This window comes from Pygoscelis adeliae, unplaced genomic scaffold (genome assembly GCF_000699105.1).
Source record: "Pygoscelis adeliae isolate BGI_AS28 unplaced genomic scaffold, ASM69910v1 Scaffold1, whole genome shotgun sequence".
Taxonomy (NCBI): Eukaryota; Metazoa; Chordata; class Aves; order Sphenisciformes; family Spheniscidae; genus Pygoscelis; species Pygoscelis adeliae.
The window spans coordinates 2394580-2421258 of NW_008824051.1; the positions used below are offsets into that span (position 1 = coordinate 2394580).

Below are 26679 nucleotides of genomic sequence, written 5' to 3' on the forward strand. Positions count from 1 at the left end.
TCCTCATTGCTTTTGCTTTGATTTTTTAAATCGCTGCTCTTTCCTGAGATGGCAATGATAGGCTAGTTGGATGGAAAGAGGATTACTCTTCCACTCCCTGAGAAGTAATTAGTAATTTTAAAGGGGTACTGTCAGGCCAGAAATAATACATGTAGGACCATGTGTGTGCAACTGATAACTCCTGATATTCTTAAAACTGAACCAGCTGTGCAAATCTAATTTAATAGTTGCCATTTGCTGCTCTGGGTACATCCCTCCCCTCCCCCAGACTATATACAGTGTGGACAAAGAAAGGTGGCAGAGCTGTGGTTTGAATCCCTGGCTGCTTGTCATTGATTCAAGTCTATTCTGCTTGCAATTGAATGCAGGTGAGCAATTGTTTAAAATAAGAAGATGAAAGGGTGAAAAATACCTTTTAGAATTTCAGATAAAGATGCCAAGAATGCCCACAACCTATTAAGTAGCAGTTTGTGAAAGGGGAACCTATGTGAGAATTTCAAGCTTAAATGTCATACGTTGAGAGGCTAAAACTGTATATAGGCACACAATTAAAGAAGCTTGCTCTTAGGCATTAAGCACCAACAGCTCTCACAAAACCAGTGGCAGCTGTGTTCTGGCAGCTTTACACTACAACACAAGCAATAATGTCTCTTTCGAGATGCAGTCAGTAACTGAAACCTCCTCAAATTGGTCATTGTGGTTAGAAACAACTACTGAAATCTGAAGTTAAGGCATGTGTGTGGGAAGGTGACATTAAATACAGCAGTAGCTAAAAACCTGAATACTTTTGCCTCCCAGGGCCCAATTATCCCTGGCTAAGATCCAGCCCTCATACGAAAATATCTTTTGCAGAGAAACACTCACCTATCATGATTCCTGAAAAAGCCAAAATTAAAGCAGCCACCAATGCTGAAGTCACTACAGACAAGACCAAGGAGAGAGGGAGATGAACCACTGGTTCAGCTGTAACAGAGGCAGGAGAAGAAGGAATTACATGTTTGAAATTATCTTCCAGCAGCCACTTTTTTGCAGACAGATTTTTCTGCTCTTCCTTCCATTTACTCATCTGCTGCTCCTGTAGTGTAGGAGCAACCTCTGGCATGATCAGTTCTCAGGATCTATAACCTCTAACACCTCATTGTTTCACTTTCCTCAATTAATATCAATTTAACACCATTAAAACAGTTGGTTTGCTATCAACGAATTAACATGTGCACTCCCTGGGTATGAAAACAAGACCATAAAAAACCTGGGGCAGGAGGCTGGGGAGGTGGAAAGAACATTACATTGCCAGGGTTAAAGTGCTGCTATCAATGCCAAATCACAGCAAAAGCAGAAGGAGGACTGCAATACATCATCTCCTAAATGCATCTAATCCAGGCAGAAAAACCCGGTAACAGTAAGTGTAGTACAAAGTATTCAATAGCTGCATCCTCACTTGGGACCACAAGACATTCAATGACCATCTATTAAGGTTTACTTCACCCTGGCAAAATGACCATGCTTTTAACCCATTTTGCAGGTGGGAATGGTAAAAAGACAGAATAATTTTCCCATGCCAGTGACAAAGCTGAGAGCAGGATCCCGAAACCCTGGAGTCACTTGCTCTAACTGCTGGGCAAGAAAATGAAGGAAACCTAGTAATGGAGCTCTGAGCACTTGGTTTTTCAAGTAAGGCAAGTACAGGCACTGTCTTCTGTTTTCCTCAGAGATCTCTCACGCAGAATTTCTTTTAGATTCTGCACCTGCACTTTATATGTCCAGATCCACAGGAATTGTATTCTCCTTCACCTTGTACATTTGTTTGGTTCTTAAGAGGACTGACCTGGAATTTAAGTTTAGCTGGCAAATTCCTCCAGTGAGCAAACTTTCATGATTTCGGAGCAGAATGTGAGCATCAGCACAACCAGGCACAAAATTTGATTCTCCTCAGTGCTGCCCAGTATGTCAAACATACTGTAAAGCAAACCAGCAATGCTGCTCCGTGCACCATTCCTCAGCACTGATGTGTCTACATCCTAGCAAAATAACTCTGCAGCATATACCAGCAGGAAAGAAGGTAACATTCAACAGAAGCCAGTTTTAAGAAAGACTAGATAATACTTTCAGGATGCCTTACAGTCCAAACTACAGATTTTTGCCATTCATTTTCTGTTTCACACGCTAGCAGCCTACCCCATACACCTACTTACCTATGCAAGACACACCATCCTCAGCCAACTCTGTGCCTGGCTCACAAAAGCAAATGACTTTTTGAGTCTCAAGATCAACACGGCACTCGTCCATCTCACAGTGACTGCAGTTAAGATGGAGCCTAATATCCACCTCTCCGTGCCCCTCTGTCACTAGGGAGTGGATGAAAGAAGCTGAGTTAATTACTGTAAAGATCGTTCACTGACAGAAACAGGGGACATGGTGGTCATGGTTGCCAGATGTGGCAGGGTGGGCCCCATCTAAGAAACTGATTTCTCCCCACCTTCCATAGCTCCTGTCCTTTTCTCATGTAGAAAATAGCATCCAGCTAAATTAGCCCAACTGCAGTTGAGGTGCACTGGCTCTCTTTGAGCAGATAGTCCTACCACCTTAGCAAGGAGGCTGCTGCTGAGGCTAAGGGAAACCTGCCCTTTCGGCGGTCCGTGGGGCTCACCCTTTTCTTTCCTGGCCTCTACTCCCTCTGAGATCAAACAATGCAATTTTTTCAAAACTTTCTGTCTGAATCTATCAGGCCAGAGCGCACATGTATTTGAAAATGCTTCTGGCTGTTCTAAAGCAAACATTTTTTTTGAGCAAATAGATTTTTTTATATTTTCTGAACACATCACAAACATATCCAAGACACTGACTTCTGGGCAAACACAGGCTGGAGTGGCAGTATTTATCACTCGCCCGCACTGCTGGGCAGTACTGCACTGTTTTCCCTAGAAACTCCTTGGTCCAACCTGCATACTTTGCTGAGGGATGCTCTAAGGAACATGTTTGTTAGCGAATAGTCAGGTGCTTTGTCTGTTTCTTTTCTAAATTATCTGAACTATGAGGTTCTGTTACCACTTTCCTTGGCCAAAATTACACTACAGGCTGGTAGACTACGTTGTTGGGAAGTGTTTTCTAATAGCCTTGATGTTCTCTCCACCTGCTTTCTTCCTGCTACTTCCGTTTATTCTCCACTGGACTTTGTTATGCTATCTTTCTGCCTCCTCGTGTTCATGAAGACACTAAGCTGTACCCAAAGGGTTGTAAAGTGTCCTACAGATGCAAACTATTCTTAACATGAAATAAACCCACTAGAAGACTTCTGACCAATATGAATACCTTTAAGTGCTGGAGTGTATAAAGTACCAATTGGATTAATAAAGGACACACCATCCTCCCCATCCATCTCTGGGTCATTGTCCACTGCAGCATTGCCACCTACGTCAAACCAGAAGTTACCTTAACAGACTGAGGCTCATTGGCACTAAAATACAGATAAGCATTGCAACATGCATGACTTCAGCATATTTAGGGAGGCATCCAAATGAGAAAAGAGAATAAACCGAAGTATTTAACATATAGGGAACACTTAGCGAGTTGTGGCACGAACCACTGGTCTTTTATCTCTAGAACTTCAATTTAATAGCAGCAGCTTGAGACAATCAATTTCTTAGCTCTGTTTTAGGCAGACTGCTGCAAACTAAGGCACAAACTTCATCTTTAACCATTTGGATGCTGTGAAACATATAAGCCCTTCTTAAAATTAATGTAGCCAAGAGACTGGAAAACACCAGTACTCAAGGGCTAAGTTCACCTTTGCTGATGTATGTATGTACTGTGTTAGCAGAGGGAATGAATATAATCTGATATCCTTCCTCTCCTTTGCACCCTGAAAGCAGGGTGGTCCACCAGGAATGGGGACTGAAGGAATTTATGAGTTGCTCATTTGTGCTTGGGCATATAGAACATATCAGGAGCGAAGTATGGGCAATACATAGAACATATTAGAAGCACAGTACGGGCCATATATTTTGTACTACAAGCATGCAAAGATTCCCCCACCCCACCCAAAAACGGCTTTTCCTCTGTAACCATCTTCAGTGAAATCAAAATTATGTCATGTGAGGCATTCTGTTGGAAAAAGAAGCATTACACAGTAACATTGGTACAAAACATGCACTTAATAATTTAAATTCATTACTTCCTCTCAGGATTTCTAGTCTATCATACACTTGATGTAAGCTGTGGAGAACCGGGGGTTAAAAAGTCCACCACAGTGCAGATGGCTGAAGAAACTATGTGGCCCAGGAGATTATGGGTTAGTAGATATCTTGAATCTGGCCCACACCAGTTATAATCGACATAATGCCATCTGACAGCTGTCCTGAGACCCGCAGCACATGAAATTAGCTCCTTGTTGACTGAAGTCAACACCACCATCGTTATTAAGAGGGGTCCTGGCTGGCAGCCTGAGCCTCTGCCCCAGAGACCACCTGTGCAGGACCAAGGCCCACCCACAGCAGGGCAGGGTAGAAGAAGCTGCGCCTTTCCCCTGGCATAAAGCCTGGCTGCCAGTCTCCAGGACCAAAGTCCTCAAAACACAGGTGCTGGCAATGGGAGCACACAGCCTGTGGCTCCTCTTTCTTCAGCACCATAACCCCAAAATGGAAGGCTCAAGAATCACAGCAGGATCTTGATGGCACGTTTTGCAGAGTGCAAAGCCAGGATTACAGCTGAAGGACTGACATCTGGCTATTTGCTCAAAGACTAAATGCCATACATTCATCTAGTGCTAAAAAGGCAACACACAGACATACTAGTACATAACAGTCAAATATGCTAGCTACAGGAGAATTATCTATCAGTGTTTTGCTGATCATTAGCACTAAAGGAGGGGAAGGGACACCTTGAACACGAAGCCACTTTACCTATATATCCTCCGCCTCCTCCACCTGAGGAGCACCCCCCTCCACCCCCTCCGAAACCCCCTCTTGTCTCCCACCCCCACTTCTTCATGGCCTGGGGGCAGGATCTTCCTCCAGTAGCACCTTCCAGCAAGGATTTTCCTGACCACAGGAAGGAAGTGTTATCATTCCAGCCACCTCCACCACCTGCAGTTAGGAGAAGAGAAAAGGCACAGGTAGGGGTTATTCTTGTGTAAAAAACACTGCAGGGATCTGCACAACAAGCACTCCTTCAAAGCACTTCAGCTGAAAGTAAGAATCTCATGCCTTGGTTAAAAGAGGGGATGTGCTTGCTACGCAGTGCTACAGTGACCTTTCTGTAGGGCTTTTGACCATGTTAATCATCTGCACCTTTTTTCACCTACCATACAAGGACAAGTATTTTCTATGGAAAATGTAAAAAGATATCCCTGCCTACTCCCCAACCACTTGTTTCTGGCTTACAGAGCCTTCCCCTTCTCTTTGCAAAAAATACTTTTGAAAAAACCCTATGTCGGTTCTGAAGTGGAACAAAAGGAATTTAGTGAAAGGGATGTGAAAACATGTCCCAGCCCGGCTCTAAATACAACATACTCACCAGTGACTCACTTTCAGCTCTGCTTCTTGTTTTGTCCAAGGTCTCTTCACAGAGACTTCTAGCCAGGGTGCAATTATGCTCTTTCTGCATAAGCCAGGGAAACTGTGAGTATGTCTATACAGCACAAAACAGTGCAGGGAGCAGGATGGCCACGTCCAGCACTGCAAACTCCCATATCAAAAATCAAACAACTTTGCTTATGAGAGGTACTACATTATTTTGGGAGAATGTTGCCATTGCTATAGCTATACCATCTCTGATACCCTTATTTAGGTCAAGTACCCTGCACTGTGGGTACCTCCTATATGCATCTGTTATACTTCCATGTTCTCCCTGAACTGTGTTTTCATGAGTTTCGCCTCACCTCCTTGTGAGGAGGAATCTGGGAGTACCACATAATCACAAAGGTTTTCTTAAAAAGAATAAACCTTCCTTACCTGCAGCTCCTGAATTTCCATTCAACCCTGGAATAGAGGAATCATTCTCCAGCCTTTCTGGATGAAATGTGTCTGTTTTGGCCCTGTAGGCCCTGCCACCACCTCCTGCTGCAATTATCAAGGGAACCGGTTCTCCATTCTCCATCTTAACAAATTCAGAAATAAAGGCAGTGTTCAAACTGAGTCAGACACGCAAATGGAAGTTCAACCACACGCTAGTTACTGCATGTTGCACTAAGCAGGCATTTAGGACTGCTTGGCACCACAAATTACCATTGCATTATTTTTGCACCCACATCCAAAAGATTAATGAATAGCACTAGTCCTATCAAGTTCTGCAACAGAGAACAGTGGCATCAGCAGCTCTGTGAATTGTACCTACAGTGCTGATGACTCTTAGAAAGCTTGTAATGTTACCGTGTGATGACTTTCATCAAACGAAACAGCTAAGGCGCACTGCTTTATATAGTGCAATATAGTGCCTCCATTGGTAAATGAGTGCTACACTGCAAACTGTCTGAGCATGCAGAGAATTATGTAGAATTATGTAGAAGCTGGATGATCTAAACATATTGTTAACGCCTGAAACCAGTGTTTGAAATGAGTACTGTCTCAGCTAGTACATGACAGAAAACAGGTCCCTAGCTATAGGGTTGCCAACAGAAAACATACAGGCTACCCTCAACTTTTCTTGTCATTGCACCGTATAGGCCAAATGTGTAGCTGAAGTCTAATGTTCTGCAATGATAGATTTGAATAAAGTCCTGTGGAATTTGCCCTTTGCTGTAGAATTATGCTTCGGCATCTTAGCTTGCATTGAAAACAATCCAATTCAAACTATTATGTTTGCAAAGGAAACTCCAAGCCACTGAAGCAAGCGTGGCCATACCACGTAGAAGTTCTAAGAAGCGTGAAGGGCCAACTCAGCTCACTACAGCTATCAACTGGAAAAGAAGGATACCCGGAGCTCAATTTGTGGACCCTTCCCGAGAGGTGTATAAAGGGTTCTCAGATATTTCAGGCTGTGGTACTAGAGGCAAGTGGCAGGACGTGTTCATGCTGAAGGTGCACGGGGACTATGTTTCCATACCTTAAATATGTAAGTTGCACCTCCCCCGCCTCCACCTCCTCCTGCCCATTCATTGACACTTCTGTTCACACGTATTTCTTCTTCAATCACATTGTTCTCTCCAATGCAGACTTTCTGTATAATATCATTAGTCTGCAAACAGAAGACCAGGTCTGAGTTCTGGTAAGAAATCTCCATGTCCTTGTACACACACAGGCCTCGTGGACCCTTCACCCTCCCAAACCAATAAATTGTCCTCCAGTGAAACTACATAAGCAGAAGCAAGTGAATGCTCTTCTAGAAGAATTTCACTTTTTGCTTCAACCTTTGTCAGAAGAATTTGTTGCCATTTTAACTGAATTATTTTGAAGCAAGCTCAGTGCTGGTATCTATTACCATGTAAAACAGCTCCATAAACTTTTAACATACAAAGTGTAGCAGAATTCATTGCGAATACTTCCCAGCATTAACTATCTGCATTTCACAAGTGGGGGAAGGGATTAACTCAGCGACGATGTGACTTGCCCCATGTCATGCAACAGCCAAATGGCAGAGACATAAGAGAGAACCCAAGTTACTTTACTCCTCTTCCAGTGCCCCATTGGTTGGGGCCAGGCAGCCAACGTGCATCTATCCAGAGCCCAGGTGTATTGGTGGCTCACGTAGATGTACCAGGGCTAGCTTTAACCTAGGTAGTCATAGCATGGCCAGTAGCAATGAGCTCAGCATAGACTAGCCACCTAATATTTATCTAGACTTCCAAGCAAGTTTTGATGTTGATCCGATGCTTATGCTGTAGTAGCAATTTTACTGTAATTACCAGCGCTAGCTAGTTCAAAGCCTACCAAAAGAGCTGCAATCCCACCTTTGATTGCAACATTGACCTGATGTTAAAGAAAATACTTCACTAAAAAGCATATTTCCTACTTAGCATTTTTCTCCCCTCCACCAATTAGTACCAAATGTAATGAACCTTCTCTATTAGGCAAATCACTGAATTCACTAACTGATTTCAAACACAACATTAAACCATCATTTATAAGTACTTCCGGACTATCACCTAAGAGAGGTAACTGTCGCTTCGATTTTAAATTGGAGTACTACAGTGCATGACAAGCAGGGCTCTGCTATGAGTATTTGTAAGTTGCAAGCTTTGCTTCTAGCTTACTTTGCTTTATACGTTTCATCTCACTAACGCTATCTTGTTACGCACACTGAACTCCCTAAGTCAACAACAGTTTAAGGGAAAAATGCACAAATAGTTGTTACAGTAGGATTGACCTTCTGCTTCCTTCTACTTTCATGTATGTGTTTTCTTTTGGTAGAGGAACCTGATAAAAGCATCCTCAAGTTACAAATTATTCTGTTGACCACAAAATGTGTTCTAGGTTGTGCCAGAGAATGAATGGCATCTGTTTTGTGTGTGCAGACTTGCCTATGGAACTAACCAGTCCTCCTTTCCCTAGTCTTCCCTCTCCTTAATTGATTTGGAGTTGGGTGGGGATGATTAATAAAATGACAAAGTCAATGACCCAAAGGAACCACTAGATTACAATTGAATTAAAAAAAAAATAATCCTTCATGGCAAAGACGTAACTGATTACAATCCAATCTAGTAGAAGTCCCTTCTACGAGTCAATGCAATCTCTTTGCCTCAATGAAAGAATTACATTAGCACTCAATAAATTCTCACTAAGATTACAGTGGCCTGCAATTTAATGAGTCCATATATTACACTCAGCTGGAATGTCCTAGATATAGACGTTAGATGGAACTTTGAGTTAGGGCATTTCTCATTGCAAAGGGGCTTCATATTAATGGTTTGTTTGTAGATATGTATAATTCCAGTTTTAACATTATTTACTTCAGCACCCAGCCTTGAGAACCCCTCTTTCTTGTCTACATTCTTCAACCTTTCTCTGCTGTAACAGACTGCTAAGCTTTCACCTCTTGTATGCCAGCCATTAACAGTTAAGAAATGCACAGCATTTAAATGTCCAGCTCAAACCTGTAGGTGAAATTTCATCAGATAATGCTTAGTTTCCTCCATAAGAATCTCCTATTCCCTCATCTTCCGAAGAATACTAAATGATTAATAGATTATTGTGCTTGCAAATGGCAGAAGTTGCACCTTTCTGTCAAGACATTTGCAGCAATGATTGGTTAGTAACACAAAAATCAGGACTGACTCAGCAGTGGTTAATTTGCCTCTCACATTCCCATACAGAAAATAACCAAACAGGACCTGTGAGGTGGGTGTCTCCAGCGTTGCAGAGTACTATGATAATGGCAGACAAAAAGACAAAGCCCTGTGAAGTCAACCTTGAAGACTGATCTCCAGAGGACAGGAAGGCAGCGTTGTCTTTTCTCTCCGAAAACCCACACAGATGCTCTGAGATATGCAGAACAATCAGAAACCTGTAGTTTCTGATTCAACCATTCAACCAATGGGGCCTGAATGTTGAAGAGGAAGTGAGCACAGTGATGTGGTACTCCATCCTTTCACACTCATGCCCTCCCAGTAAAACTGTAGCTATCCCTTGAACGATATAACCCAAAACCCCTCAAGGACAATGGTTTTCTCTGTAAACAGACAAAACTCAATGGATTTGTAGAAGGGATTAAAGCAAAACAGAAAGGGCGATCACTTACACTAGGACAAGCATCTTCTCCTTGCTGTCCCACCAAGATATACAAAGTATCATCCTTCTGGAGGTCAAAAATTCCCAGCACAGACACGCCGTGGGACCGCACCATGGTGTTCTTTCCTCCTTTCCCACCAGCAGCTCCATAGCCTGAGATGCTGCAGGAAAAAGAAAACAAGAGCCTGGCACCAGAGTTGTCCCAGACAGGTGGAAGGTAGTACAAACCACTTCCAGGCACTGTTTTGCATACCTGAACTATACACAGTGTCACAGGGCTGTGCCCTGAAGACCTGACACTAAATAAATCTAAACCCAAAGCTTGAAGACTGAGGTTCTCTGCTCTACATGGACCTATGAACTTGGGTAGCTACAAAACAGCTTCTTTCACATTGATTCTTGGGCAAACACTTGCTGAGGACAGAGCGAACAAGTCCCTGTAGTTTCAAACTTTAATATATGAAACACATCTTGTTTCCCAGAAGGCATACCCTTGAGAGGTTTGCAGCAATGAAGAGAAAGAAGCAAGAGAACCGGTAAGTACAGCACATATGGCTAAAAAGAACATTAAGCATGAGATTGACAGGGGGAGAATTGAGAAAGCAGACAGCAAAACTGGTCCTGGTAGCATGGACCAGATGGGAAACAGCTCTCCTATTCCCAGAACCAGAGGAATATAGAAGAGTAGATGGACACAACACTACCTGCAGTAAACAAGGAAGGCAAAAGTCCCAGGCTAAAGTTGCAGTCACCATGAACGTCTCACTGTCTCCAGCCAGGAGTGGCTAGGTTGCATACACAGGCTGCTGCAGTCTCAATTAAGGTTCTGGGACTTTTACTTCAAGCAGTCAAGATTCAGAGGTCCTTACTGTTGTTGATGTACCCAAAGATTTGGCTGTACCACTCCAGCTCAGCTGCTCAGCTCCTCCCTCTCCCCTTCTAAGTACATAAACAATTTACATACTTGATGCAGCTTTTATCAAAGGATTTCAAAGCACTTTATAAAAATCACGATAAAACACACATCTCTGCTGCAATAAAAGACAAAGTTACTCAACTTTCTGAGCAAGAGAGTGGTGGTACAGCAAGTTCAATTTAGAGCTGAAATAAGCAGGTGATTCTCCACTGACATTAGTAGCTTTGCAGCTATTTCCATGAGAACAAATTCAACGTGGAGCATGTAAACAGTGACTGCAGGGCTGAGAACACAAAACTTCCTCTTGGCTTCCTACCAGCTACAGTATAGGTGCTCTGCTTTAACTCCTCCTTTCTTCTAGCACCTGGTTGGTCTTTGTCCAGCACAGTCTTGCATGCAGACAGGCTACAAGCAGAATGAACCAGCAGTGCCCATCATGAGTGAGCACCCTGAACAGGTCGGGCAGCCAGCTCACTTTCAGCCAGCAATTTGCCTTAACGATTAGCATGAAGAACTCACCTTGTGATACTGCTCTGAGGCAGCCAGCATGGAGCAATTCTGATGTTGAAGTAACTATGGGGCATCAAGTGCCTCATCGAGCACATTAGATCCTCACAATGTGACATGATTATGTTCATGCCACTGCTGATAATCAAAGCAATCATTCCTCAGTAAGACTGCACTGGAGCCAGCAGAAAAAGTGATGGACACAGCACTGGGCTACCCTGAACAGATGCTGCATGAATCTGAAGACTCGAGTTGATTTGCTGTAGAATTTTGTAATGGCTAATGAGGTGCACTATCAGGCACAGCAAGCTGGCAGGGGTAATCGACTGTAATTAGGGGCCATATTTTTCTGTGTATGAACAGATTTTGCATACAAGCAATGATGTCAGGAAGTTCAGGAGAACCCATTTTGGCCTCATTCAAAAGCTGCAGACAAATAAAACCCAGTAGATTCAGGTCACAGTCATTCCCTATTCAAAATGGGTGTCACTATTTAAACAGATGGGTTATCTTGTCTTCAAGTTTTAGCAAGATCCCTTTCCTTAGGCACAGCTTTCTTTTACAGGAGGAATCCATTTAACCATATTGGTCCTGAAGAAAGATTCAGACCACCCTGAGTAGATATAACCAGAACACAGAATACCTCCACGGTCTTCCTCGTTTTCTTTTACCATCATACTTGTAGGAACTGAAAAACAAAACTGTGTCTGCAGGAAGGGTCTGGATGAGCAGAGTGCATTGCCTGTGCAAACCAGGGCTGGAGAAAAAAATCCACCTCTAGTTAGATAGGGCATCGGAAACACTGGAGCTAGTTTTGAGAATATGAGAAAATGTAGTGCCTAGGCTGGCCAACTTAGAAGGACACCTTTTTGCATTCCACTGTGCCGTGTTCTTGTGCTACCTTACAAGAAGGGACCAGAGAAAAGAGAGGACAGTGGAGGTGACAACAAATGAGACACTTAGCAAAACGGACCAAAGACTCTTGCTTTAAAAATTGAAAGAATTCAGATAATGGATGGTAACGTGTAATTTTTTACAGTTCACTTCTCTCATACTTGATCATAGGCCTAGATATGGGATGACAAGACCTTCTGAATGCTTAGAAGGAAATCTGAAAAGAAAAATATTCTTTTATATTGCCTATCTTTATTGTTATACAATGTGCAGTCCCGTGGGAGCAAACCAGATGATTTTGTCCATATCAGCATTGGAGCATGTAGGACTCCAGTCTTCAAATGAAGCTGTCTACAGTGTGTGGCAGCCTAGCCAGACCTTCACAGATGGTGGGGTTTTCTGGGTGTGGTTAGCTTGTGCTAGGAGAGTTTTGTGAAAAGTTGAGCTTTCTGTCTTCGCATTTTAATAACGCATATTCTGTCTCATGTTCACACAATCTATATCCTTCTTATGCATTTATCAGGAATGTAACTCACTGCTCTACATTACACAGTGTAAAATGCACTGATATGGCATAACAACAGCTTTCTTAAGAGCCCAACAGCCAGCTGGAGGATTTTATCTCTGGGTCAGGTATACTGGAGATAGCTATCAGGCTAACTTACAGGACCCACAGTGCAGCAGGCCTGCAGGGGAGAGCTAAATACAGGCAGTGGGTCCAGACTCTGGGAAGCCTTAGAATTGATATTGCAAATTGACATTTTCCTAGGGCTATGCTATACTGGGGGGCTCTGCTGCCCCTTCAGCAGCCCAGAATCAGGAAGATGTCAAGTTAATTTAAGCCCACAATTGCTGCCTCCTTACCCCAGGCTGAGTGAATTCTCTACTGTAGCCTTAAGAGGTGCAGAAGAGAATGTCATCCCTTTATACATAGGTTACCAAAGACATTAGCCGTCTATTATCTACACAGAACCTAAAAGTCTGTTAGGTCATTTATAGGACTTAAATAGACAGGTCCTCCCTGCAGGACCTCTGGTTTGTATTGTGTAGCAAAAATCAGCCTACAGTTGCACTGGAATTCTGGCTCTTCTTGGGCTGTGATATTAAAGAAATGACAATGTTGTAAGTTTATTGCCTCTTCTCTTTTGGGCTATATTTTATAACCATATTTACTGAATGCCAGTCCTGAAAAATTCTATTCACCTCAGGCAACTCATTTTTGATAGCTGAGTAAAATATCATTAATGCTTTTTTCATTACCATCAATCCTTGTGGTAATAGGTACTCAGGCAGAACTTGTGCCTGGCCTAGCCTAGCCAGTTTCTCAAAACTGCTTTGCAGTAGACTGCTGTTAGAGACTGACATCTATCCTCAATATTAATATTCTTTTTCAATAAAAAGAAAAAAAAGAAGGTGCCAGTAATTTTTAACCGAAATTTGCTCAAAGCCTTCAGTGGAATGTTCTGCTTTGAAATCCATGATACCATCATTGGTTTCAGTAGGGAATGCTGCATGAATAAACACCACTAGACAGTCACTGATTCAAACAGACAGTTCTGCTTACAAACTGATGCATGTAATGGCTTGATGTTAGCATTCAGATACAGTGAACTAAACTTCGATTGTACTTATTTCCCCAGCAAGAGCAAAAAGAAAAAATGATTGGTAAAAATCTGATTAAGTAGCATTGAACCGTATCTGACCATCTCCCTTCGAAAATAACTCCACAGAGGGATTTCAGCGTTAGAACCCTCAGTATCACAGAGCCTAACATTTAAGTGGCTGGCTTCCAAAATCAATTCCACAGTGGTGAGCCAGGCTTACAGGCTCAACTTATCATGCCTAGATTCAAAAAAGTCAAGATGCTGAGCAGAGCTTGATGCAAGCTGTCCCATAAGAAATACTGACATATGATTGTGCCTCCTATACTGGGTGAAGAGTGGGAAAAACTCATTCTGATCCCAGAATTCAATGGATGGCACATGGGATAAGTATGCCCCTTGGCCTGGGGAGGTCAAAACACTTGATTTTCAGCTACTTATGGAGCTCTCCCAACCTGTAACCATTTAGGCTAAAGATCTGTCTGCCTCAGATGGTCGCTTCTCTTCCTTTTCTTCTCTCTTTCACCAAAAAGTCGCATCTTCCAGACAACAAATCTGAGACTGGAAAGGTTGGAAATCACAGGATCAAGGAGGAGTAAAACCCAGGTAGATCTGGCCAAACTTCTGAATATAATACTTCATATATACCTAGCATGTATCTACAGCTTGGATAAGTTTCAAACGCAAAGATATATCATGACAATCGGAGACGGTTCCCTTACCTGTATGTGTTGGTTGCTGGTACTCTCCAGATCTGAATGCCTTGGAGAATCCCTTCAGCTCCTACAATCACACTGAGGTTGGAATTCCTGTAGGCATCATTGCATTGGCTCTGTGTGGGGCCATAGGGTCCACTGGCACCACATGTTGTGAATAACCAGTGATCTGAAATGAGGACATATGCAAAGCATGATCCGACCATCCAAAGATCAAGTAGCTGTTCCGCTCTTTATTCACTCTCTCGTCAGACCAAGAGAAGAACCTGACCCCGGAGGTTTTAGCCAGAGCAAATAGTCACAGAATTCTTTTAAAAGACTCATAGCGCTGTGTATCTCAGTATTTGACAGCTTTTCATCTACATGTCCTGAAAGCTATCCCAACTATGAACATAGCTTTACTTTTTCTAAGGTTCAAAAAGGCAAAGATCACAGAGTAGAGTAAAATGCAACCCAGACCACCCAGTTTTGTGCTCTGCTCTCTGGGCTGTTAAAATGCACACTCATAACCTCAAGACTGGTGCATTTTAGCTCTTTCAGTTTCTACAGACGTTTGATTATTGAATTTATTTTATATGGGAAAGTAGCTGTTAATTAGATAAAAACTTGTACATACAACATCATCTCAGTGATTAAAACATAACAACAAACTAATTGTATTTTGAGTAATTATTTGCTCACAAGAGATTCAAGTTAAGCTTCAGAAGGCAAAACACCTAACTGAGCCCTGTAAAACAAGCATTCAGCTCTGCATATTCTAGGCCAGATCTGCGGGTGTAGATCAATGCATCCCTATTACAGCCATTTTCATCAACTGGAAGTACTAGCCCTGTACAAATAGATTTCTAGAACAAGGCTTTGCTAATTTGTGCCTCAAAAAAATCTGATTTTTTAATTTGAATACATGATGCTGAAAATGCCTTCCTCTTCCTTAAAGATTCATTATTAGGGCCAGTGCAGTTGCAAGACCACAATGCTCTTGTAAAACCCACCCTAGCATATTTGCCAGTATATCAGGAAATATTTCATACGTAATCAAAACTAAGATCTAGATGGTAAATAAGTGGACTAAGCATTTTTGGTGCACATTACATAATTTATCATTCATACTTATTAACAAGCTAGTATACACAACCTAATAAACACCATTAGTTAATTCTACTGCCATTAAAGACAAAAGACATACATCTAAAGAACATTATTTCTATAAATGATGTTGGGCCAGCCAGCCCTCCTTATGGCTTTTTCAAAGGGCACCATTTTCCCCCTCAGCTTCCACTAATGCAATACAATACATGCAGTGTCTTTCAGCGATGGTACTAATTAGCTCAGGTAGGGCATTAGCTTGATCTGCTTCTTGGAATTCAGAGCAGAATTGTCTCAGCAGATCTGGTCTAGAAATTAGGGTCTGCATGTGTCTGGACGAGAGGCCAGCAGTTCTACCATTACTGTTACTGGAGGGGTTCACCCACCAGAAATACAAGGAAACACATTAGTTTAGCCAGGCACAAGGTCTGAATTACCTTTTCACAAACTAATCCTGAAGTTGAGCTAAATTCCTTCTTATAAAAAAGTTCAATGCATGAAATGGATAAAATAATTTGGCAGGACTTTAAGAAATAAAGTGGCTGGTATTTCTGAAAAACCTTTGTAATACAGTCTTGGCTATTCCAAGAAGCAATGCAAAACTACTACTTTAGGAAAGCTTCCCAATCTAAGTACAGCTGAGAGAATAATCTCCTCCTTCTTACTGCAAAATCTATGCCACCCCTCCTCAAAACTCCCTTGCAAGGGTCCTCTAGAGATTTTGCTACTGTTACTTGTTTTATATGGATACTTACATACTTATTTTACTTACTTCTCCAATCCTTCTGCAATGGGTGGCAGTATAAAGTCTTAAAATTAGCAGATAGCAAATGGAAGAATTCTCCTCTCCTCCTCTGCCTCCAATGTACCCCCAAAAACCGCAAGAACAACAGGTAAAAGGGGAAAAGCACCTAAGAAAGCAAGGTCTAAAAGTTCCTAAAGCAAAATGCTTCAGTAGCTCTGATATCGACAGTCTTGCACCAGAAGTTACTTATGCTTATTCTTGCAAAAAAACACCCCAAAACCAAAGCAAAATCTCACACAAAATGGAAGATGAGAGACTCATTCTGTCAGCTATCACAGTGATTTAACACTGCAATATCCCAGTGGGCTAAACCACCTGCACTGAAACATATGTTTAGTAAAGCAGGCAGGCAAGTGTCTTCGTTTGGAACAATAAGAAGACATTTGGATGTCTCCAGTGAAACATCAAACATGTTCCCAAAGGTAGAAGCAGGTGACCTTCAAGGGGACAATAAGCCCAAAACATGAGAGAATCAAAATGGAAAACTGGAAGTGATAAAACCTAGGACAGACCATAGCATGTGCATACTGCTGCTATGGTTAAGCTTTAAATTTCTGATTTACTCCCTTTAAATAAATCTTGTTCCTTAGGTATCTGCTCACCTGGCCTTGGCACAAATATCTCTAGACTATCACACATGTAACACACAGCACAGCTGGACCTGAAACTGGCAGCTCTTGACTCCCATGGGGTTCCAGGGACAGGGGATCAATGAACTACGTCTTATTCCAAAATGCTTTTTAATGGCCTTCTGTTTCCTTAAAAGCCAAATGCCCTGGTGGAATGGAAGAAAAATGTCCTCCTGCTGCAAACATTATGCCTTCAGACTTTGAACTGAAGCAACCAGAACAACTTTTGTATTTTCTGCCTCTTGGACAGACTAGAGGGGGCTCCCTTGAAGTGCAGAGGCAGTATCAGGGTAAGAGCAAACAGTGCTGGTAATTTAAGATTAGCGAATGTGCATCTAAACTCTTAGAATCTGGCTTTTAAGAGCATGAGAGTACGGGGAATGAAAAACCACAGATACGTTATGCCAGGGAGTACGACGTAAGGAACCTGGAGATGACTGAGCACAGGAGGTACTATCTTAGATTTCAAAAGCGGTCCTGTTGTAATCGATACAGTGGTATATACAAGATTATATGTAAAGCGTCCCAGGTTCTGCAGCTGCTGCAGTCAGTGCTAGCAGACATATTTACTTGCTCTCCTCAGGTAGATGGTAGACAGGAATGGGAGAAGACATGTTTCAGAAGTAGCAGAGCTGGGTAGTGACCTTTGCCCAAAACATTGCAGGAGGAAGGCTGGCCCAAGTGAAGTCCATGGGGAGACTGCACCTGATTTGAACCAGCCAGGATTTCAGTAAAACCTACAGCCAGGTGTTGTGCGATCTCCTCATTTGTCACTGCTGCATTGACTTGCAAACAGTCCTCCCCTTGTTTATATGCACTTTCAGTATCATGTGATACTGAAAGCCAGTCCAACATTTAACAGCTTTGTCGCTGAATTAAATGGGACAGAATACAGCATGGGAAGAAGTCGCCCTTCATTTCAACATAATTAGGACAGATGGGTTTTAGTTACAATTCTGAATACAGACTAAAAACCTCGCACTTCCCTCCCTCTACTCTCTTAAACGTTTCACAAAGCCAACCCTCAATCTACAGATGTAACGGTAGCCCAAGATCTTAAACCACTAACCCAGTAACAAAACAGAGTACTGCCCATCTTAGATAACCCACCACTTCTTTTTTTAAGCAAGAATAACCATTCACTCCCCGTAAAGTATTGATTTTCTCCTGATTTTAGAGATGACTGCAGCATGTCTCATGAGGTCAGAGACTGTGTTTCTACAGGTTGCTGCATGCCACAGCAGTTTACATTTAGTTCAATGTGAAGCATTATTTTGATCTCCAAAGACTAAAGCAGCAGCACTGAATCGAAAATCCTTAAGCAGCTTGGTGAGAAGCATAGATTTTTCCCATCGGTGCATGTGGTCTGTCACATACTGCACGGCATACCTCTCCTTCCTTCTACAGTGTGTGACAGGCTAACATTGCCAGCACCTCACACTCGCATGACGGGAAAAAAAGCAGGACTCTGCAGTCAAAATCTTCCCAAACAAACAGCAGATTTTGGAAGTTTGCCCAACTTCGCACAAGTTACAGATGCCTGGTTTCCAGAAACAGCTGAGCATTCCCACGATGAAAACTAACAGGTAGTTAAATGTAGGGTCCCTATATATTCTGCCATTGGCAGCTGCAAGATGCAACTGGGTTTAAAAACTGGAAATTCCTGTTTAAGGTGGGGGAAAAAGAAAAGAAGTGAAGATTACACTGAGAATCAGAATTGGGGTACTACATTTCAGTGAATAATTTATACATCAGTTCATTTGACAGAATCCCCACTTTCACAAGAAACGTGGCAGAAGAAACATTTGGTCTTCTGCCTATTCACCCACACACCTGCCCTCCTCCAGCTTCCTGGCAATCTCCCCAACACATTGCTAAGGTCCCAGCCATTTTGCAAGAAATGCCATTTTGGCTCTATTAAAACAGATTTAAAAAAAAATGTTCTTTGCAACTTTTCTTGCCAACTTAGATTTACTGATATATTTACACACACAGTCACTCATGCTTATTTTCTTTTGCACAGCAGAAATTCTAGTTTTCACATAGCTTGGCTAGATGTGTAAGATGCACAGCAATCAAGGCACTGGATTTCAGCCACAGCAAAGGGGAGTGATGTCCTGCTCTTGGAAAACAAAAACAACAAAACCCCACAAGACTTAAAATGACTAATTCATTTGAAGCTCTGATACTACTTGCAGCCCAAGGCAGCACTGCTGCAGGCACTGCTGGAAATAACAACCAGCAACAATGAAGAGAAAACAGTGGAGCAAAGCCTAAAGCACATTTGTACTTTTATCATAGAAAGCAATTTCACTGGCACACATAGCACATAAACTCCATATCACAAAACAGACACAGGCATTTTAGCTATACCTCAAGGACCTAAATGTATTAACTGGCATTTGTTAAATTAAGCTGGTTTGAACTGAGGTTCAACTCGTTCCAAACCAAAACTTTACTGTGATTTGAGAAAATTACCAACCAAGCACCATGCTACTTGGCTTATTTTGGAACCTAGAGTAACGCACTAGTGAAATGCATCAGTGCTTTAAAACAATGTGTAGGCAGTTCGTGCTGCCACAACCTCTATTCAGGCCAAGAGGCTATCCCTACTTCCAATGGAGTAAAAAAACATTAATAAGGGCTATATGGTCTCATGCTTCAGGGGCATAAGAACCCCAGCGGCTAAACTTCTGAAGGCAATTAATTCTGTTAGTTGTCCATCAGGGAGTTCATTTTACTTCTTCCTCTAAGGCAGATGTCATCAAACTTGATGCCATGAACAAGAAGAATGCTTGCTTCATCTATTTGTAAAACATTCACGAGCTCCCTTACAATACTTGGCCAATATGGGAAACCAGAGGCTTATAGGAAATTGCCCATCTTAATCTTCACTAACATTTGGCTGCCATTAGCACCATGGTATGTGTGGAGGGATATACCTTTTACTTGGTGCATGAGCAATCTCAGTTATGCATTACCAGTAATTCCAGGGTTGGTCTGTGCTGAAAATCTGTAGGCAAAATATACTACAAGAATATATAAGAAACATGTTCGGTGATGTAAGGAATGAAAAACCTTTCAATTTTGCTTTGGGTTCTGTTGTTTAACAATGTCCTGTGAGCAGTAATTTGAGATTATTACCTTTTCCAGGATGAAGTTTGCCAGAGATTAATGAGTCGGGCGGGGGTTTGAAGGATGATGGTAAATGGCAGAAACAGATTGCGCTCACAATCACAGTCCCTGAACTGTTAAATGTGTCTACACAGTGATATTAACTGGATATAAAATGATCATAGAAATTACTGAGTCTTGCCAGCAATACCAAAACCAGTTACACAGGTACGGCTAGACTAAGAGGAGGCCAGCTTTTCAACTATTTATGGAGTTACTATTTCTACCTCTGTCTTTCCATTTTCTAAATGAGGGCAGCAATGGAAGACTTGGACATGTTTTTCAGTTCAATGAGAAAAGCATCTGCAGTGATGACAAATGTATGCCAGATTGATCCTGAGCATCATTTCAAAGACACACTCAAAGCTTGATTCATGCTTTAGATTTTTCTTAAGTGTCCATATAAAGGGAACACGACCAGGGCATGTAGGAAATTATCTGTGGTCAGTATAACAGGGCAAGGGCATTGCTGACTTTGAACAGCAATGAGAACGGCTTGTTTCTCCCTACCTTCCGGAACCAGAAACTAACAAAGCAGCATGAAGAAAACTAATTTCTTTTCTCTTTTAGGTTTCACTTAAAGAGATAGCGGGAGTCTTCCATAAAGGGTGTTAAGTGAGACATGCTGCTAACTTTTTGGAATTTGTTTGTTCACAATTACAAAGGATAGTAGAAATGCATGTTGGATAACAAAGACCAAGTTGGGTGGAGGTGGCAAAATTATTTCAAAACCTTTCCTGAGATTTATAGCAGTTTCTGCACAATTTAAACTGCTATTCTTACGAGTGGGCAGCTTTAAAATTTAGGTCTAAAATGTGTGAATTGCCCTGTTTATTTCAATTGTATGACTAACTCTGGAGAGCATTTATGCCAATTCAACTTTGCTATGTTGGGATCTGGTTGTATGCTGATTTTCAGTATTGCACCTTTGCTATTTTCAATCCTACAGAGAAAGCAAGTGTAAACACTGCAATAAAGAAATTCATGCCTACATAATCTGAGTTCCCACTGTCCATCTCTGAATATTTTCTATCACTGTTCAGGATGCTACTTTTCTTGGGGGGAGGGCACTGAGCTGTTATTCACTGTGTTAATTGATGCTTAATACAAAAATACAATTCTGCAGATACCTTTATTGCATTATGCCAACAGTTCAGTTAGTATAATTGCACACAAAGAGCAACTAAATGTAATTTTCTTTTACTTAATACTCGCTCCGCTGTTCCTTTCAGCTCCTTCATCTGATTAACTAATGTGACTCAGAGTTCTTCCGAGAAACAGCCATGTAAGTACTTGTAAGAGGACTCTCCCTGATGCAAAAGACAAAATCTGTGCAACCACTAAGTGTTGTGAGGAAGAGACCGGAGCTGAAGGAAAACAGTAATCCAGTCTGGATGAGAAAATGATTTGCTGATAGTTTCCATGCAACAAACCATGGTCACACAATGGCTGGTGGATATGCAGATCAGATGGGACAAAACAATGCAAGGTTTGAGGGTAAAAAAGGTTAGTCTTTTTGTACATTTCACAACACACCATTTTTGTACTGTGTGTCCTGACACGAGTAAGTTGTCAGTGGGACAGATGAGAAGCTGAAACATCAAAAGAGAGGCTACCTTCATGGTATTTACAGCCTATTCAGAAGCACCAGAAATCTTTAATTAAAGCTTGATTGCTCTGTGTCTCGTTATCTCCTTTCACCTACTGAGAATCCTATTTTGTCTCCTCCAGTTTCCATGATAGTAATTTGTTTACCTAGAGTTCCTCATTATTGCTCACTGTATCTTTATATGCCTGAATTTCCCATATTCTGGCCTTGTCTATAAAAGGAAATTGCATTGGTTTGATATAAATTGACTTTTTAATTGGTAGTTAAACTCCCTGTAGAGAAATGCTATGGTTTGAGCAGCTTTCAGTTTTACTTAAACTAATACCTAATCAATTCAAAAATGAAGCCAAAGTAAGCTTGGTTCACATCAAAATAAACACAGTGCACAGATTTAACCATTTCAATCAAAAATCCTAGTTCCACTGAAGTTGTTTCAACCTTCTGGTATATGTGGGTTTTCTTACAACTTTTTTGCAGGCTTCTTTTAGAATCAAGTTTCACCTGCAACCTTTCAGCAAGAAGCTCGCACGCCAGCAAATAACACGTCATTAATTAATTGAAAATGAAAGCATTTGCATTGCTTGGTGATCATCTATCTAACGGCCGCCTTGCACTGCAAGTAACTGTGACTTGAAACCTACAGGAATTTTTCTGTGTTGGTCCTGGTCATCGTCAAGAAACTTGAGAGAGCAACATCACCACATTACTTGTAGCAATTTTGGGTCTTATTCTCTACACAGCACATTCATCATCCCATGTGTGACACATCACAGCAGTTAACAGATTTCTGGAAGCTTTAGGGTCTTTCACAGAGTGGCTGCGTTATGTGTTTTGAACCTTTGGTATACATATCCTGGAGGCATGCCAAGCCACGATAAGCAACGGCAAGGCTGAAGAAGTAATTCACTGGGTACAGAGCCTGAGAACAGAGAGGATAGGGAGGTTGGTGGTGATGACTATCACTTCTGCTGAAAATGGATTTCCAAGCACAGGCAAAACCAGCAGGTGCATGTAAGAGGTTGTTCTCAGTTACAAAGGAGCAAATCAAGGCCCATACTCTTGAAAGCAATGGAGCTTCTTTAGATTTACTGTCATGCAAACAAAGTGATACCTGTCTTTCAGATTGTACTTCCTGCTGTGTAGGCTGAGCTGGCTTGGGGACTTGGGGAGGGTATTTTATTATCCTGTTGTCTCCTCAGCTATAGGAACACAGTTCTTTGTTTTAATATGATTTCTTAAGAAGGAAATATTATAGCCTGTGATCCATCACACAAGCCAAAGATCACATTAGCTGTAATTACTTTTGGCTGAGCTCATATTGGTCAATGCAGTCTTTAGGACTTCAGGGTGGCGCTGATGCTGTTGGTTCACTCGCACAACAGTAAATGTGTGGCCATCAAAGTAAAGGCCTTGACAGACTCAGCCTGAGGTTTCTTAAATGCATTACAGGATGCAGAAAGAAACAAGATTAAAGCTGGGTAAAATGCATAGCCCAGGGACCAAACAAGCATCTGCAGTGTTTACTGAGAGCAGGGACTCAGCAACACAAAGGAAAAAGGTGATTCGGTGCTGTGGAGACCCTCAGAAACACAATGACTTCCCACTGCAAGAAGCCACAGCATAGCTTCTCTGATTTCTGTCCTGTCTACACCGAGGACACAAAGGGGAGAAAATTGCTGTAGGAGTGATTTCAAACCTCAAAGGCTGGAAACAATTTTAGACAGAACACGAACAGGACCGAGGATCAAGCCCAGAAATTAGGCAAGCTGGCTTAGATACCACAGGAATTGCCTTGAATTTTCACCCTGAGGTTACAACAAATTATTTGAATTGCTCAAAGTACCTCGGTGACCTTCTCTTCTACCTCCATGCAATCTGACTCCCATTATTTCTACTATCCAAGCACTTCTTTAAATTGCATTCCTCAGATAGGGCAGGGAGGAGAAGAGTTAGAAGATGTTCCATCATTTCAGGTCTAGTGAGAAGTAGGAAGCAACAAAATTCTCCAAGAAACCTACAGCCACAAGATTTCTAGCCTAACACCCACACACCCACTTTACATTAACTTTGCATCCAAACTTCAGGCCATTCTCCAATCTGAACCTGGTATCTAATGGCTTTTCTGTTACTAAAACAGTAGGTACCTTGGAAGGAAATGTACAGCTGCCTTAGGGAACTACATCACCGCCTAAGCATTGACATTGCTATGGAAAGTCAGGCAGAAATCCATAATCTACACCTGTGTATGGATCATACCACAAGATCACTGACCTAAAAGCTATACTGAAAGCACTTAAAAGTGAAAGGTGGCTCCACTTACAGGCAGGAAATGGAGATACAGATATCGAAGCGAACACTTCGAAGGATCCGCAAAGAGGATGTAAGGGTCTTTTTTGAAATCATACCTTGGTCAGAACCAGCCCAAGCTCACACACAACATCTGTAACAGAGCTAGACACAACCTTTATAGCTAAAGCACAGGTCCACCCAGCCCAGCATCCTTTCATATGGGCTCATTCCCTCTGCCTCATTCTCCTGAGATTCCTGTCAGTGCTCCTGCACTTTTCTTGCTGTATGATGCTCAGTACATAAAATAACAATAAACTCCACTTGATGGCAACTCTTGGTCTACACTGCAGACTGTATCATCAGCCTCCTCTGCCAGAGCTTGCTTCACAGGAGAGTTCAGGTACCAGCAGCTGCCCTGCTGCGGCAGAACGGAGTGGGCTAATACATCCAGCTTTTCAGGCAGGCTTTGAAGACTGTGTGGAGCTTTTGACTCCACTGATCAGACTGCTATTGGTATCAGAGCTAACACCACTAGTTCATGTATTTCAACAGTACGCTGCAGGTAGCAAAGTGAAACATAACCTAGAATAGAACAGACTCAAAGAAGTCTTTCTAAGACAGAGGAGTGAGAGAGAAGGAGGCAGCAGGAACAAATCCCTGGGCTTACTGACAAAATAAAGGAGACATATACCAACCATGCCCCTGTTCTCTACCTTAAGAGGGGTGGTATTTCAAATTGGCAGGTAACTAGCTAGCCCTAAGTGAGGAGAAACAGCTGCACACAGTGCTGAGGGTGGCAGTTGTAGCAAGTGCTCGTCTGTCCTGTGCTCGTCCACCCCTCATTTCCATGGTCAGCCCTGCTCCCCCCGGTAGGCTGGAGGTTGTGGTCATCTGAATCAAATCGGAAAAAGAAGCTGGCAAGGAGGAGGGAAGGAAGCAGATTGAAATAGAAATGCACCTGTAGAGCCCAAAACAGATATTTTGAAGGTGTGGGCAAGCCTAGGAGAGGGAAGAGACAAACATTTGGGAGACAGTGATGTGAGGGGGAGGGAATGGAAATCTTGAATCTATTTAGCCCACACTGCTACAATTAAGCTGGAAAGGGGAGCTGGGGGACAGGGGAGAATGAAATAACATTGACCATAGAAGACTGACATTTCTAACTAACTAAAAATCATGTGTTTAAAACAAAGTCCAATGCTGTACTCTTTCAAATGGGCAATGAAAATATTACTGAAAAAGCAAAGCTATGTTATTTCAAACCAAGCCTATACTAACTAGAGATGGGTGTTCAGGTTACTACATGTTGGACTCTGTCAATTTACACACTTCATTTCGATTCCTGTCTATTTTCAAGTGACAATGACACCAAACCAACCTGTCTTACAGTTTAAAAAAACGTTTTACTTCAAGAAGAGGCTCCCTCTGGTTCTTTCTTTCACCAGCTTGCAGCTGAAATCCAAGTTACAGTTAACAGCTAAAGGTAATTGCTTTCTAGAGCTTGTTTTGTTTTGTTTGTACGGGACTTGGGAAAAAGCTCTGAACAAAGGCTTTGGTTAAAAAAAAAAAGGAATTATATTGCATTTAGCCACATCTAACTGAAATCTGTACTAGTTGGAAATCTCTGCTGTCTGAAAATGCTTCTCAGACCAGACAATTACCTGCTGGACCAGAAATGGGGGCAGTGTTGAGTTGGAGATTTCCCAGAAGCTTTTGTTCCCATCCAAACTTCTTCTGGCCACCTCTACTGGTGAGCAAATTGCTTGAGTCTGGAGTGGTACCTCGAGGTGTCTTCTCTCCACTGACTAGAAAACAAGAAGTCACAGATTGGTTTATCACTCACGGTGGCTGAGTCAGTATGTAATCCAAAACTGAAGCTAAATTAAGGGCTGGAGGCTCCTCTGCTGAGAATAAGAGCCTGCAATCACAGGATATAACACTATTAAAAGGAAAGGGCAGATTGACTTTCCATTGCTGTTACGGGAACTGTGCCAAAAGGAAAATAAACAGGAATGAGTGGTGGGCAAAACAGCAAGTGAAGACACAAAGCAGAAATACAGAGTACAACCTTTAGCAACTGTTAGAAAGTTTCTCTTTTAGCCAGTAAAAGTACATGCAATCTTTCTTAATTACAGCCTAACTTTAAGATCTCTCTAGAATCCTGGAACCTGATGTACATTGTACTTACGCACAGAAAGCAAGGGGTATCACTGCATAAATAGAAAGACTCACAGCCCCAGCCAATGCAAATTAACATAACACAAAGCAGATGAAACATTCTGACTGCTGTTGGATGAGGAAGTGCCTTAGAGGTTTTCAATCTGAACAGGGCTACAGAGGCTGTAGCTTCAAGCCTAGGAGATGAAAGAACACACTTAAGTTCTACGGCTCAACCCAAGGTAGAAGTTCCATGACTTCAGAGCTGCAATCCTCCAATCCTCATCTAAGTTGTTGGTCTGAGGTATAGAGTGACAGATCATTGAACACATTTACAAATTAAGCAATTCACTATGCATGAGATTGTGAAAGATGAGACAGACACAAATGTTCAATAAAAATCCAAATGGGGTGAAATCTGGCAGCAGAGGTATAGACTGGGCTTATTCTAGAGGCCAGTCAATCAAGAAGTCTGGATCAGCATCCAAATTTTTCCCAAGAGTAGGAGAGAGTGAAGATCCTAGTTTCTGATTCATACTTAAATGTATGTCAGTCCAAATAAAATAACCTTGTTCTAATTTAACTGGAGTATTGTGCCCAACGTTACTGCAAAATTAGTGTCAATCACAGGATGCCT

General features: G+C 42.0%; 1 protein-coding gene across 1 annotated transcript in view; it reads right to left on the bottom strand.

The window, feature by feature from the left end:
• ALK (anaplastic lymphoma receptor tyrosine kinase) overlaps positions 1-26679 on the bottom strand; it is a 243422-nt gene that overhangs the window by 19698 nt on the left and 197045 nt on the right. Inside the window, exons 11-19 of the mRNA XM_009333686.1 lie at positions 25547-25690; positions 14300-14462; positions 9670-9820; positions 7039-7170; positions 5949-6093; positions 4899-5081; positions 3310-3408; positions 2193-2345; positions 865-963 (exon numbers count right to left, since the gene is read on the bottom strand). Of these exons, the coding sequence (XP_009331961.1) occupies positions 865-963; positions 2193-2345; positions 3310-3408; positions 4899-5081; positions 5949-6093; positions 7039-7170; positions 9670-9820; positions 14300-14462; positions 25547-25690 (1269 nt within the window). The remainder of the gene's footprint in view (positions 1-864; positions 964-2192; positions 2346-3309; positions 3409-4898; positions 5082-5948; positions 6094-7038; positions 7171-9669; positions 9821-14299; positions 14463-25546; positions 25691-26679) is intronic.